Genomic DNA, 11,452 nt, shown 5'->3' on the forward strand with positions numbered 1-11,452 from the left:
CCCGGACTAAAACACAACCCCAGGGTTTTCAAACTAAAATGGGGCCAGTAGCATTTCCAAAAGTCTTGGAGGAGTGTGGAGGCCAGGCGTAAAAACATGGCAAACTAAATCATATTAGTGTGGATGTAGCCTCAGCACTTCTAAACAATAAGGTCAGAGCTGACAGACTGCTCTGTAAAACAACACTCTTACATTATCCAGCCCATTAAAAGGTCAGTGTTCGGACCACAGAGTGATACCTGTCCTGCAGGCAGCTGTAACCAAATTTACCTCACAGACAGATGGAATTACATCTGCCAGCAACCTACTGTACCTGATGAAGAGTGATTACTGAGAGGCCCGAGCAAGTTAACCTACCTGTGCAGCAGCAGCTCCATCCATCTGAGAGAGGCGCCATTTCACTGGTCGCTGCACTTTGCAAATATCAAATGTGGTTGGAGGCAATCTCTTACTGGTGTTGGCGTCGTAGGCCATTTTAGGACCAGCATTAGCAGTTAGAAAAAAACGCTGCCCCCTCATTAACTTCAGTCCCTTTTTCCACTGCACCATTCAGCATCATCAAGAATTAAAGTGTTAAGTCATTTGTTTTCTGTCTGTCACAGTGCCATTTACCTTTCATGTAGACATTTGTGGCTAAACTGCACCGTCAATAATAACGGCTTTCACTTAAGTTTCAAAAACGACACTATATATCAGGGTATGCTGTGATTGGCTATGTGCATAACTGAAATACAAAAGAAAAGAAAGAAGAAAACAAAGGACATGGTTAATTAATAATGTGCTCATACGTACATCAACATCTCTGCTATGAAAGAATGTGGTTACATAGCAAATATCAGCATGTAGGTGTAACTTTGTGACATCATCGTCTTTGAATCATCTGAATCGGTCTACATTTTTTTCATTCCTTCCATATCTAAGCATCTTTCTCCCTTTCTCTCTTTGTGTGAACAGAAGTTTCCAGAGCTCAAGTTTAAGTATGTGGAGGAAGACCAGCCGGAGGATTTCTTCATCCCCTACGTCTGGTCCCTGGTCTTTAACTCTGGAGTCGGCCTCCGCTGGAGTCCGCATGGCATTGAGCTGTTCAGCATGGACTCCGGCTGAAACACCTGCTGCAGCAGACTGTGTGTGTCTCCATCCCCGTTCAGTATAGAGGAAAAAAAAAAAAAGACTGACAGTGCGTGTGTGTGTGTGTGTGTGTGTTTGGATGGGTATGTGCGCATTACCCTTTATAAGTATGTGCACGCTGCTTTGAAAGTGCCTCGACCTTGTACAGAAAAGTTTCTCTTTTTTTCTTTTTCTGCAGCACCACCTCTTTTTTTTCCCTCATGTCCCAATAATTCCTCTGCTTCTACACTGTGAAGCTTCGTCTGCACTGGTTAACAGTTCAAATAGTAGCGCCCACTCATGTACAGTCAGTCCTGTAGTGAATATCTATTTAACATTTGAGCAGCTTCACCCGGTGCCACAGCACATGCCGAGTCACATCTCTTCTGTAAAACCTTCCGTTGTTGTGAGGAGCTCGGGACCCTGGCGATGGGTAATCTACTTTTTATTTTTTTCTTGCTTGCAAAGGAAAGGTCAATTAAAACATATGCACCAAAGTTACACTGCTCTGGTGAACGTTCATGTACCGCTGCACTGAATGCTAAGAAGTAGTATGGACTTAATATTCAAGACAGGCAACGTGTCTTAGAAGACACAGTGCACATTTTATTAAATATCTTCTCAAACACAGAATTTTAAGTATGATTATCTTGTGAATTAGTGTTTTATTTTGACCATGCGCAGTTCTCAGAATACAATGGGTTTGTATAAAAGGTTTATGTTTGTGCAACTCAGTTCAAAACATGTCAGAGAAAGAGAACTGAGGTCCAATAGAAAGTCTTATGTTGAATTGTAACATGCAAGATTTTCAGATTTGAGCCCACCACTGTGGCCACCTCCAATACCCCTGCATTGCATTACAGTTTAATTAATGCTTAACTTCAGTCCCAGGATAATATTAGCAATCCACATCACTCTGATTCATGTAATTTCATTGTTGCTTCCAGGCCATTTATCTGACTTTACCCTGTCTTTGTCGTTTTCATTTTTTTTCCTGACGGTGACCTAAGGCAAGTGCTCAAACTGGGGCAAGTCATTAAACCCTGTCCTATTGTGCATAATTACAGTTGTCACTTTATTTGCATGTTTAACTAGAGACTTCGTATGAAATTATTTATTTTCATGTATATTGTTTTTGTTTTGTTTTTTTTGTTTTGTTTTTTATATATATATCCGGCCCCTCAAAATGTAAACTTTAGTAGTACTGAAATGCCTACTACTATGAAAGAGAAACAGTGGTACTATACTTTGATTCTTCCCAGGTGGGAAACTGGCTTTATATAATTACATATAATATGACAACAGCTGTCATTTTGTGGCAAATATTACTTTGAACATAGGAGTTTAAATAAAAATAATAAATCAAAGCAAACAAAGTGTCACATGGTTATTAAGCAAAGTGAAAACTACCTTTCAGGCAGAATGTAGCTCAGGTTAGTGTAAAGAAAAACATCTAGCCTAGCTTGTTGCAAAAAAAAAAAAAAAATTCTGCCAACCAGCATCTCGAAAGCTCAGCGATTTACACTTTATATCTCACTTGTTAAATTCATCCATCCTTATATAAACTGAAACAACATAAAACAACACAGTTTTTACTTTTTTTTTTGAGCTGCTGGTAAGTGGATTATGTTTTACTGTTTCCCCCTGTTCCCAGTGTTTATGTTAAACGAAGCTATATGGCTGCTAGCTTTAGCTTCATATTTAGAGAGTGGTATGAATCTTCACGTCTCAGCAACAACATTTCCCAAAGTGCTGAAGTATTCCTTTAAAGCAAATGAATATCTTTTTGTGTGTGTTGTGAGTGTTTAGAGGCCTGAAGAAGTGGAACTACTCACTATTTTACGATAAAAAGGGAAGAAATGTCTACAACGTTATAGTATGTATTTTCTTCTGTTGTACCTCCATAATCATCTCAAGACCAGTCAGATTTATTTTGCAAACCCGAAACTCGCTCTTTATTTTATTTAAGTTAGGTTAAGTTGATCATTTGAAATTGATTCCTGTTGGCAGAGACAGATCTGTTCAGGTTATTGAGACAGTAACTACAACAGTTTGTAGCTGAGCGTTCAACAGTGCATCTGTACCTCTGCTCAGCAAACAATACAGAATAAAAAATCAGCCTAAAAAACCCAACTGTTGATATCTGCATCACAGAATATTAATAAACTTTAGCACTGAATGTCTCTCATGTCTTATTGTTGCCTGTTGTGGTCATAGCTGCAGAGGCAGCAGAAACAGAGGCATGAAACCACTTTGGAGGGATTGAGTTGGGGGGGTGGGGGGGGTTTACAGCACAATGGCACCCACTGTGTCGCTGGAGCTCCCACTTCCCCAGAGAATTTCATGCCTTTCGTCTCTATTGTATTGATTTTCATGCCTGAAATTCTCTTATTCTCAAGGACAATATAATGGATGCAATTTGATGTAGAGAATGGCCCATTTTCAACATGAGGTCGTTGGTAGGTTACTGTGAGTCTTCACGCTCGAGGATACTGAGGCGCTCTGTCTCTGCACTGACTCTCACCTGCTTGCTGCTCTATTATAGCAGTGCCAGATGGTTGAGCGGAGGTTTTCACAAAGTGACATGGCCCTCCTTGTTCCTTCATGGTGCGGGGTCACCTTACCATGGGCTCCCGTTTCAGGTGACAGCAGGAAGATGGATGGAGAAGGGGATTCTGGGATGGGTAGTTTTTTTGTTTTTTTTTTTTTTAGAGGCTGGTACGTTTTCCTCAAGGTCTCGGTGAGATTACATTGCAGCGTGGCTCCAGAGGCAGAGGTCACACCCAGATCAGTGTCTATTGAGTGTCGTAGAAAGTAGGGCACTGGAGACCAGTTTGCTGAAGTGGCTCCATACTAAGTACTGGTTGCCCCTAGTGACACTGAACTCATTAATATGACAGATCACTACGGTAACGATGGAAGGTCGTTAGGCTCAGTGGTTTTAGGATGAGGTCACAGCAAGGGGGAAGCTCGCTCGCAGCATGAAAACAGCTCTGAGAGTTAGATATAAATATAAAAATAAACTGTCAGACAAAACAGATGACGCTCAGTGTCACTGTCATTCCTTCTCCAGTGGAACGAAAACAGTCTTTCAATGGGCTGGACCATCAATGTTAAAATAGAACTAAATTTCACAAAGACAGGTATAAAAGAAGAGCCAGACAGACCGCATCATGATCTTGATGTCTGCAAGATACCGGGTAACCCATGTTAAGTAGTCACAGGTCACTGGAAGTGAACAATCTCTGGCCAACTCACCTTAGGAAATACTTTTTAGTTTGCTCATATTATTTCTAGGTCATCAGTCATTGATCTTTGTACATGGAGTTGTCTGCATAACAAGAAATATAGAAACAGAAAAAATGTTGGTTTCAGTATAAACTACAAATGTCTCAACAACTGTTGGATGGATTACATTTTGACTTTCATGATCCCCTGACTTTTTCTCTAATGCCACCAGCAGAATACAATTCTTGGCTTTTAGTGAAAATTGGATGAATTGCCATTAAATTTGGTTCAAACATCCTTAATGCTTAGGGAGTAAATTATTGGTGATCCCCTGATTTAGATATAGCGCCACTAACAAGCCAACTTGGTTTTCACATATCTTGTGAAGCATCTCAACATGTACTCAGTGCATTGGCAGAAAATGTTGATGTTTCCCAGACAGTGTCCTAATAAAACTGATGATCCCTTGACTTCCTCCAGCACTGCATGTGGTTAACATATGTGGTTTTGAAGGGAATTTCTCCATCAGGATGAATTGCCACTTTGATGACTCTCTGACTTTTCATCTTTTTAATTCGTCCAATTATTTGTTTATGATCAAATACTTTCAAAGCTAATGATTTTACCATCAACTCCAGCTGTTTAGTGCTACATAGCAAATGTTAGCATGCTAACAAACTAAGATGGTGAACATAGTAAACATACCTGCTACACCTAAACATCAGTATATTCACGTTGTTATTGTGAGCATATTAGCATTCAGCAGCTAAATGCTAACATTTAGCCATGGCACTGCCTAACAGTTCCATACCATAACTGAAAATGTGTCGTCATGCCAAATGATTATATTATTCGCAGTGCTTAAAGGGGCTATTTGTAAGTTTTCTTTGCCGCCAAAGCATGGCTTCTTGTGGTTGTGGGTGGTGGTGACTCTCACTTCACCAGAGCTCCAGCCACCGTTGTGTTTACAAGACAAGAAGTTATAATATGCCCCCTGAGCAGCTCTACATCTCCAGGGCAGATTGGAGGCTAGTGACTCGCTATTGGCCTCAACTCTCTTGTATGCAGACCAATTACACGTCGGCAGACCTTCAAAATTGTTTCACTCTAATGGCCTATAAAGGGAAATGGGTCACTGAGTCCTCCAGCTACTTTGATAAAATGTCACAAATTGAATCCCTGAACAAAACCAAACTAAAGGAATGTGAATGTAAAGTGATCTTCTCTATACAGTGTCCCCCACTGGGGAAAGTTTTATCGATCTTTTTTTTTTTTTTTAGCAAAACCCCTTAAATAAGAGAAAACATACACTTATAATATGGAGGCCGGGTAAAGACATTATCTTACAGAGAGGAAGACATGAATTAAAATTTCGATATTTTCATGACTGTCTCAACCAGCCACTTCCCAGCATTCTATAATTAGTTGTGATGATTGGCTGCATATTAATTTTTAACAAGTATTTGAAAGAATGATGGGGGTATATTGGGGTATAAATAAACCGTTAATCCATTTGAAAATTTTGGATAGATTGAAAATAACTAACATTGTATTAAGGTGTTTCTTTTAATTGACTGGCTGCTGTGTGCAGGCTGGATACATGTCTCTGTTCCAGTTTCCATTTCTCGCATAACAGAACTACATTATGAGCAGTTGTTGGTTGATCTGAAGTTTTGAACTGGCCCCTGTAAGGTTTATATGTTTTTACATTTATTGATTTATTCAGTTATTTGTTGTAATGCACTGTAAAACATTTTTGAATTATGGATATGAATCATAGTGAATTGTTATAAAAATGCTGAACTGGTGAAAAGAATCAGAAATAATACAAATTGCTGTTGGATTAAATCATCTCACCTGTAGTGTATGAAGCTCTTTAAAAGGAAACAACAAACAGATCTGAGGTACGGTGTTTATTTCTTGTTTTACTTTGTGATTAAAAATGCTTATGAGTAACTTTAAAAGGGCTGTTTGTAAGTTTTCTCTGCCGTCTAACGTGGTGGGTGTCTTACCAGGAGTGGATAGTGGTGATTGTCGCTTGACAAGAGCTTTGGCCATTGTTGTCTATTTAATACAAGAAGTTATAATACGCCCTGTGATCAGCACTATGTCTCCAGGGGAGATTGGAGGCTACAGTTAGGTGCTATTGGAAAGTGACAAGACGCTAGCTGGTTAGCATGCTACCTTTGGTAGAGGAAGTGATAGAGACAAGAGTTACAATTTGCATTATTTTTGCATTATTTTCCTCTTGGTGGGTAAATTAATGAAGTTTGATGCTAAACTTGCAACATTTCTTCTGAGCAAGTAAGTAACAACTGTTACTGCTAATGTTGCAATATAAGGTACAAGCTACTGGTCATACAGCTAAAGACTGCATGTACTGAACTGAGCAAGGGTGCATTTTATTTCTTATGAAATTAATTTTACATTTGTAAGAAGATGAATGAGTGCCTTGCAGTGCCCCTTTCTGAGCCCTTGTCACAGGCTATGAGTTGCGAACAGTTCAGCGAGAGTGGTGTTGCCCTCTCATGTTGTCTCATTTGAAAAGTTTTTCCAGGCCTGCAGAGGGTTTCTTCACAATGAAGAAAGGGAGACTGGGGAAAAGTAAATTTGCATAGCTGAAACATTTTTTTCTTTTACATTATTAATCATCTCAGATCTATTTTTGCAACCCTTTGGGAGGGCACTGCCTTAGGACACAGACCTTTGCATTCCTTCCTTTGATTTCATATGACAGTATGTTGTTAATTTGCCCCATGTTTCTGGTCATGCTGGAAGGTAAGAGTACATTTACAGATAACACACGATTACTCATGTTGGAATAGTTTTATTATTCAATTTGTCTATATTGTGCATTTCTCTGACACATCTAACTGTGAAAGATTGTGACTGTACATGTTTTTAAGTCTGTCAGCATTTAAATAACACTTTGAAACTAGGCTTCTGTAGGCTTATTTATCTGTATGTTTGGGGTTTATTTGCATCCAGCACCTTCTTATAATTGCTTTTTGATGGTGTGTTTTGATCTTTCTTCATTAATAATTAATAACTGGTATTAGCTGCTCAGCAAGTGTACATTTTAAATTTAGCATGTCATGAAATCACTGAGCTCCCACAACATGTGGCTCTGCTTTTAAATAGAAATGTGTTTTACATCCATCCAGTTTTTATAGTGTGGGGATATTACTATATATTTCATTTTGCTACAATTTTATTGCATTTTTAAAGCTGGAACAGTTATTTGAATGGTAACTGGTCAATGGACAGAAAAGTAACAAATATTCCTTAGTTCCGTCTTCTCACTTGGGAGTATTTGTTGCTTTTATTGTCTTATGTGATAATAAACTGGGTATTTTTGAGTTTTGAAGTGTTTTTTTTTTTTTTTTTTTTTACTTTTGTCTGAGATTTTATGGACCACACAATTAATTGCTGTTGAAAGTAATTGTCAGCCCTACTGCTTTTCTGTAGCTTTTCTGTCCTCCTTTATTGTTTAACTTTGTGAACCTTCATGGGCTTCATCTCTAGCTGTCAGTGGCAGCTCTTTGCTGTCAGGTCAGATTGTATTATACTTATTTTCCTTTTCAGGGGAAACTATTGAGAGAAATCTTGACTATATATTCTGATTTGGGAATAAAACTAATCAATTTCCTTTCATAAAATGGAAGAAAAAGTGTCTGGTAACCTTTGACCTCTAACCACAATTCACTGAAAGGCCAGCTGGCTAAAACAAATGTAAGACAGGTAAATCTACAGCCAATATTGTAAGGCTTCTCGCTTTCCCCCCAAGGAATTTTTATTTTTTTAATTATGCAGTGACATTTACCACTGTGGGTGTTTTTGCTCTTTCCTGACAAGCTATCAAATGTGCAAGTGGTGAAAAAGCCTCCTCTATCTTTATAATTAAAGTTGTCTTATTTTTATTGTTCTTATCTTAGCAATGACGAGCTCCCCGTGTGCCATCTTCACCCTGTTCTGAGCACTGTGGTTCAAATAGAATAAGCCTCTTTAATTGCATATGCATGGCCCCTTGTCTGGAAGCAGTCACTGAGTCAATAAATTATAGTAAAGGCCAGGACTGCTATCTAGAATATTAATTATCTGTCTTTATCTATAATGCTGTTTTACCCCATTGTATGCCCTCCTTTGAATCAGCTGCATGGACCACATGACACTCTAAAGCCAGGATTCCTCACTCAGTTTTATAGAACTTAAGTATATTAAACCTTGTGGGATTATTTATTTTTAATGGGAAAAAAATGTGAGGAAAGAAAGTCCTGGTAACACACAATGTAAGCACATACTAGTGCGAGGAAGGGCCACATTTTGAAGTCTATGAAAATAAATGAATTAAAAAGTATATATGGTTGTAGATATACATCAGGAGTGAGTGTACAGATCAGTTATATCATGGTATAAAGTACGTAAGTTTGATATAAATCGCGATATAGGACATTTCCAGGAAAGATCAATTGAGAAACAGTAAAAGGATCAAATATCCAGATAGGAATGACAATATTTGTGAAAGTGCAAACAAAAAAAGTACCTGACAAATCTACTTCATTACATTGATGTAAAAATGATATAAGAAGCCAATTAAGCCAAGACAGCAAGCACATTGTCCACAATGTCCTACATCTGGATATATTAACAAGAGCAATACCTTGATATAAAGTGTATGACAAAATCCTCACAAAACCCAAACACAAAAATTATTAGTCAGAGGGGGTCAGAAAAGGGGGACACTATTTTATTTTTTCTTTTGGATGAAGGTAGGGTCGTCTGACTTGTTTGGCAAGTGGGGGAGAGTCTTTTTTTTTTATTTATTTGTCCTACCATATGCAGAGGAAAACACTTCCCTCTATCAGTGTTTTATTGATGCGTAGCTACATTGGTGAATATAGATGTTCCAAGAGATTGCAGTTTAAACTGGGGTATGTAATTACACAAGATGTACAAATTTAAGTGTTCCTTGCTGGGTACAGAGTGTTGTAGCTTTCAAGAGGTGGGTTGAAAGAACGCATTATTAACCATGTAGAGTACTTTGCTGTTTTACAGACCACCAGGATTCACAGACAGAGTCCCTAGGATTCACCTATAACACCAGACTATATTGTTGCCCCATGCAGCTGATTGCACAATTCAATATCGTGTTATTTTTTTACTTATTGTGAGGTTGGGTTTGAAATTAGTGGCTCAAACATGATGTTGCAAAATGTTGAATAAAATCCTAAGTTTGCACGGTTTTGCAGGCTAAAATGCAGGCACTCTTCTCGCCGGACTGAAATGGAAAACGGTTAGATTAATTTGGCTACTTCCTGGAGCCTGGAGAGTTGTCACACACACAAAAGGAAGGGCAGGGAGACATAGAGAGAGAGAGGGGAGGGGAGGGGAGGGGACAATGAGCGTCTGCAGTCACTTCAACGATCCCTCTGACAGACCTTTCCCCCTGACTGATTGCTTCCAGACTACCTTAAAAGCGGCGCAGTCCCCTGCACCGTTTGGGTTCTTGCGTTGCGCTCTTGCTCGGCGCCAGTGGGGGATCCTGGGACAATGCGGGGATGAGCTATTGACTACCTCCATCAACACACACACCCCTCCGTCCTCCGACCCCCGCACCCCCCCCCCCCCCCCTTGCCCTGCAGCAACACTGGCTCACCGGCACATTAACATACTGCTGCCTGCACCTCCTCCCCTGGATACTGTGCGTCTGGGGAGACAATGAGGAGACACGCACATACATATTACAGAGAAATGTTTATCTACCCCGCATTCATGCTAATGCAGCACAGCCTGGCTGCAGGACGCCGGGGATGTCTGAGGTCTGAGAGGCTGCAGCCACACACGCTTCTGTTGCTCAAAATTGTATTATTCCAGCACAGTTTGGTGTCTTTTATAGGCCACGGTTCTGGTTTGGTTCTTGCAACTCAGTATACATCACTGCTAATAAATTGAATCTGACAACAGCGAGGCCAATGTAGTCAAAACATTTTCATTGTCCCTTTTTTATTATAGTTTTGGGCCATTGTACAACTGTAAAAAAAAAAAAGAAATAGCAGACAAGGCTGCCTCACTTAAATGTTTAATGCCTTCAGCTCTTAAACTGCAAATGATCCTGTCAGTAGCTCAAATCCAACGCTTGAGCAAAAACAATAATAAAGTGGGCACATGCTGTTACAGAGCTACTGTCAGGCACGAAAGGAAATTGATCCTCGGCTACTGGAAAGTTCCTACTGGATAAATAAAGATGGGTGGAAACTGCTGTGTTGATAGTTAAGGCAGACAAACTCAAAGAAAACGTGTGTGTGTGTGTGCGCGCCCCCCACCTGAAAGCTAAGCGTCCAGAGGGCGGCAGCAGCGCGCTCCCATCTGTGTTTCGGACGGTCAGAGGCTTGTGTGTTCTTCTCCCTAAGTTCAGTCTCGCAGGTACAATTTCAATTCAATTCAAACGCAGCAGCTGCATCTGGGCTCTGGTCTGGTCCTGTAACCTCAACCTTATCCAAGTACAGTCAAAACCTTAATGGCTATTTGGTTAGAAGGGGTGTGAATAGGGTCTGCCTGAAAGGCTTAACATAGGGTAAACATGCCATACAGGTTAAAGCAAGCAAAACTACACTGAATGATTGACATGGCAACGGGAAAAATGTTTAATTTTGAGCAGAACATGGAAAACACTACATCCGTTTGACTGATCCCCAGCTCCACGACACACACCTCTACCAGACATGTGTGCTTAACATAAACAGAGTGCTGTTAAAACACTCATCAAACACATCAGGGAACTGAGGGATTGGATGTTCTCAGCTTATAATATTTACAGAATTTGCAAACATTTGGGCTTTTGCCCTTTTTCTTGATTCCCGTGCCATCAAAGACCATCGAATAAGGCCTGTGAGCGGAAAAGGCCTAAACTAAAAAATTTCCTCAAATGTACCATTTATTGAACAGAAGTTTAACATTTAAATGACTTTCATCGATTTCATCGTTTGTATCTTTTGGCATAATTGCTACAGTTTCACAAGCCCCCCCCCCCTTCTGCTCTCATTCTCAACTTTACACTTTGTCAACTTTTTCGGGGAAAATTTGAACTTTTCTGCTTCTTTGTGTGTGTGTGTGTGTG

The 11,452-nt window shown here is 39.7% G+C and overlaps 1 protein-coding gene across 2 annotated transcripts in view; it reads left to right on the top strand.

Moving 5' to 3' along the window:
- The window catches only part of dym (dymeclin), a 50,940-nt gene extending 48,457 nt beyond the window's left edge, over positions 1 to 2,483 (top strand). Inside the window, exon 17 of one of the 2 annotated variants that reach the window (XM_071465940.1) lies at positions 955 to 2,483. In XM_071465940.1, coding sequence (XP_071322041.1) covers positions 955 to 1,104 — 150 coding nt within the window. In that variant the 3' untranslated portion in view covers positions 1,105 to 2,483. The remainder of the gene's footprint in view (positions 1 to 954) is intronic. The other variant, XM_071465941.1, reaches the window with a different exon arrangement.
- The last annotated feature ends 8,969 nt before the right edge of the window (positions 2,484 to 11,452 follow it).

This window comes from Trachinotus anak, unplaced genomic scaffold (assembly GCF_046630095.1).
Source record: "Trachinotus anak isolate AG129_WGS33_773 ecotype Australia unplaced genomic scaffold, CSIRO_AGI_Tana_v1 ptg000028l, whole genome shotgun sequence".
Taxonomy (NCBI): Eukaryota; Metazoa; Chordata; class Actinopteri; order Carangiformes; family Carangidae; genus Trachinotus; species Trachinotus anak.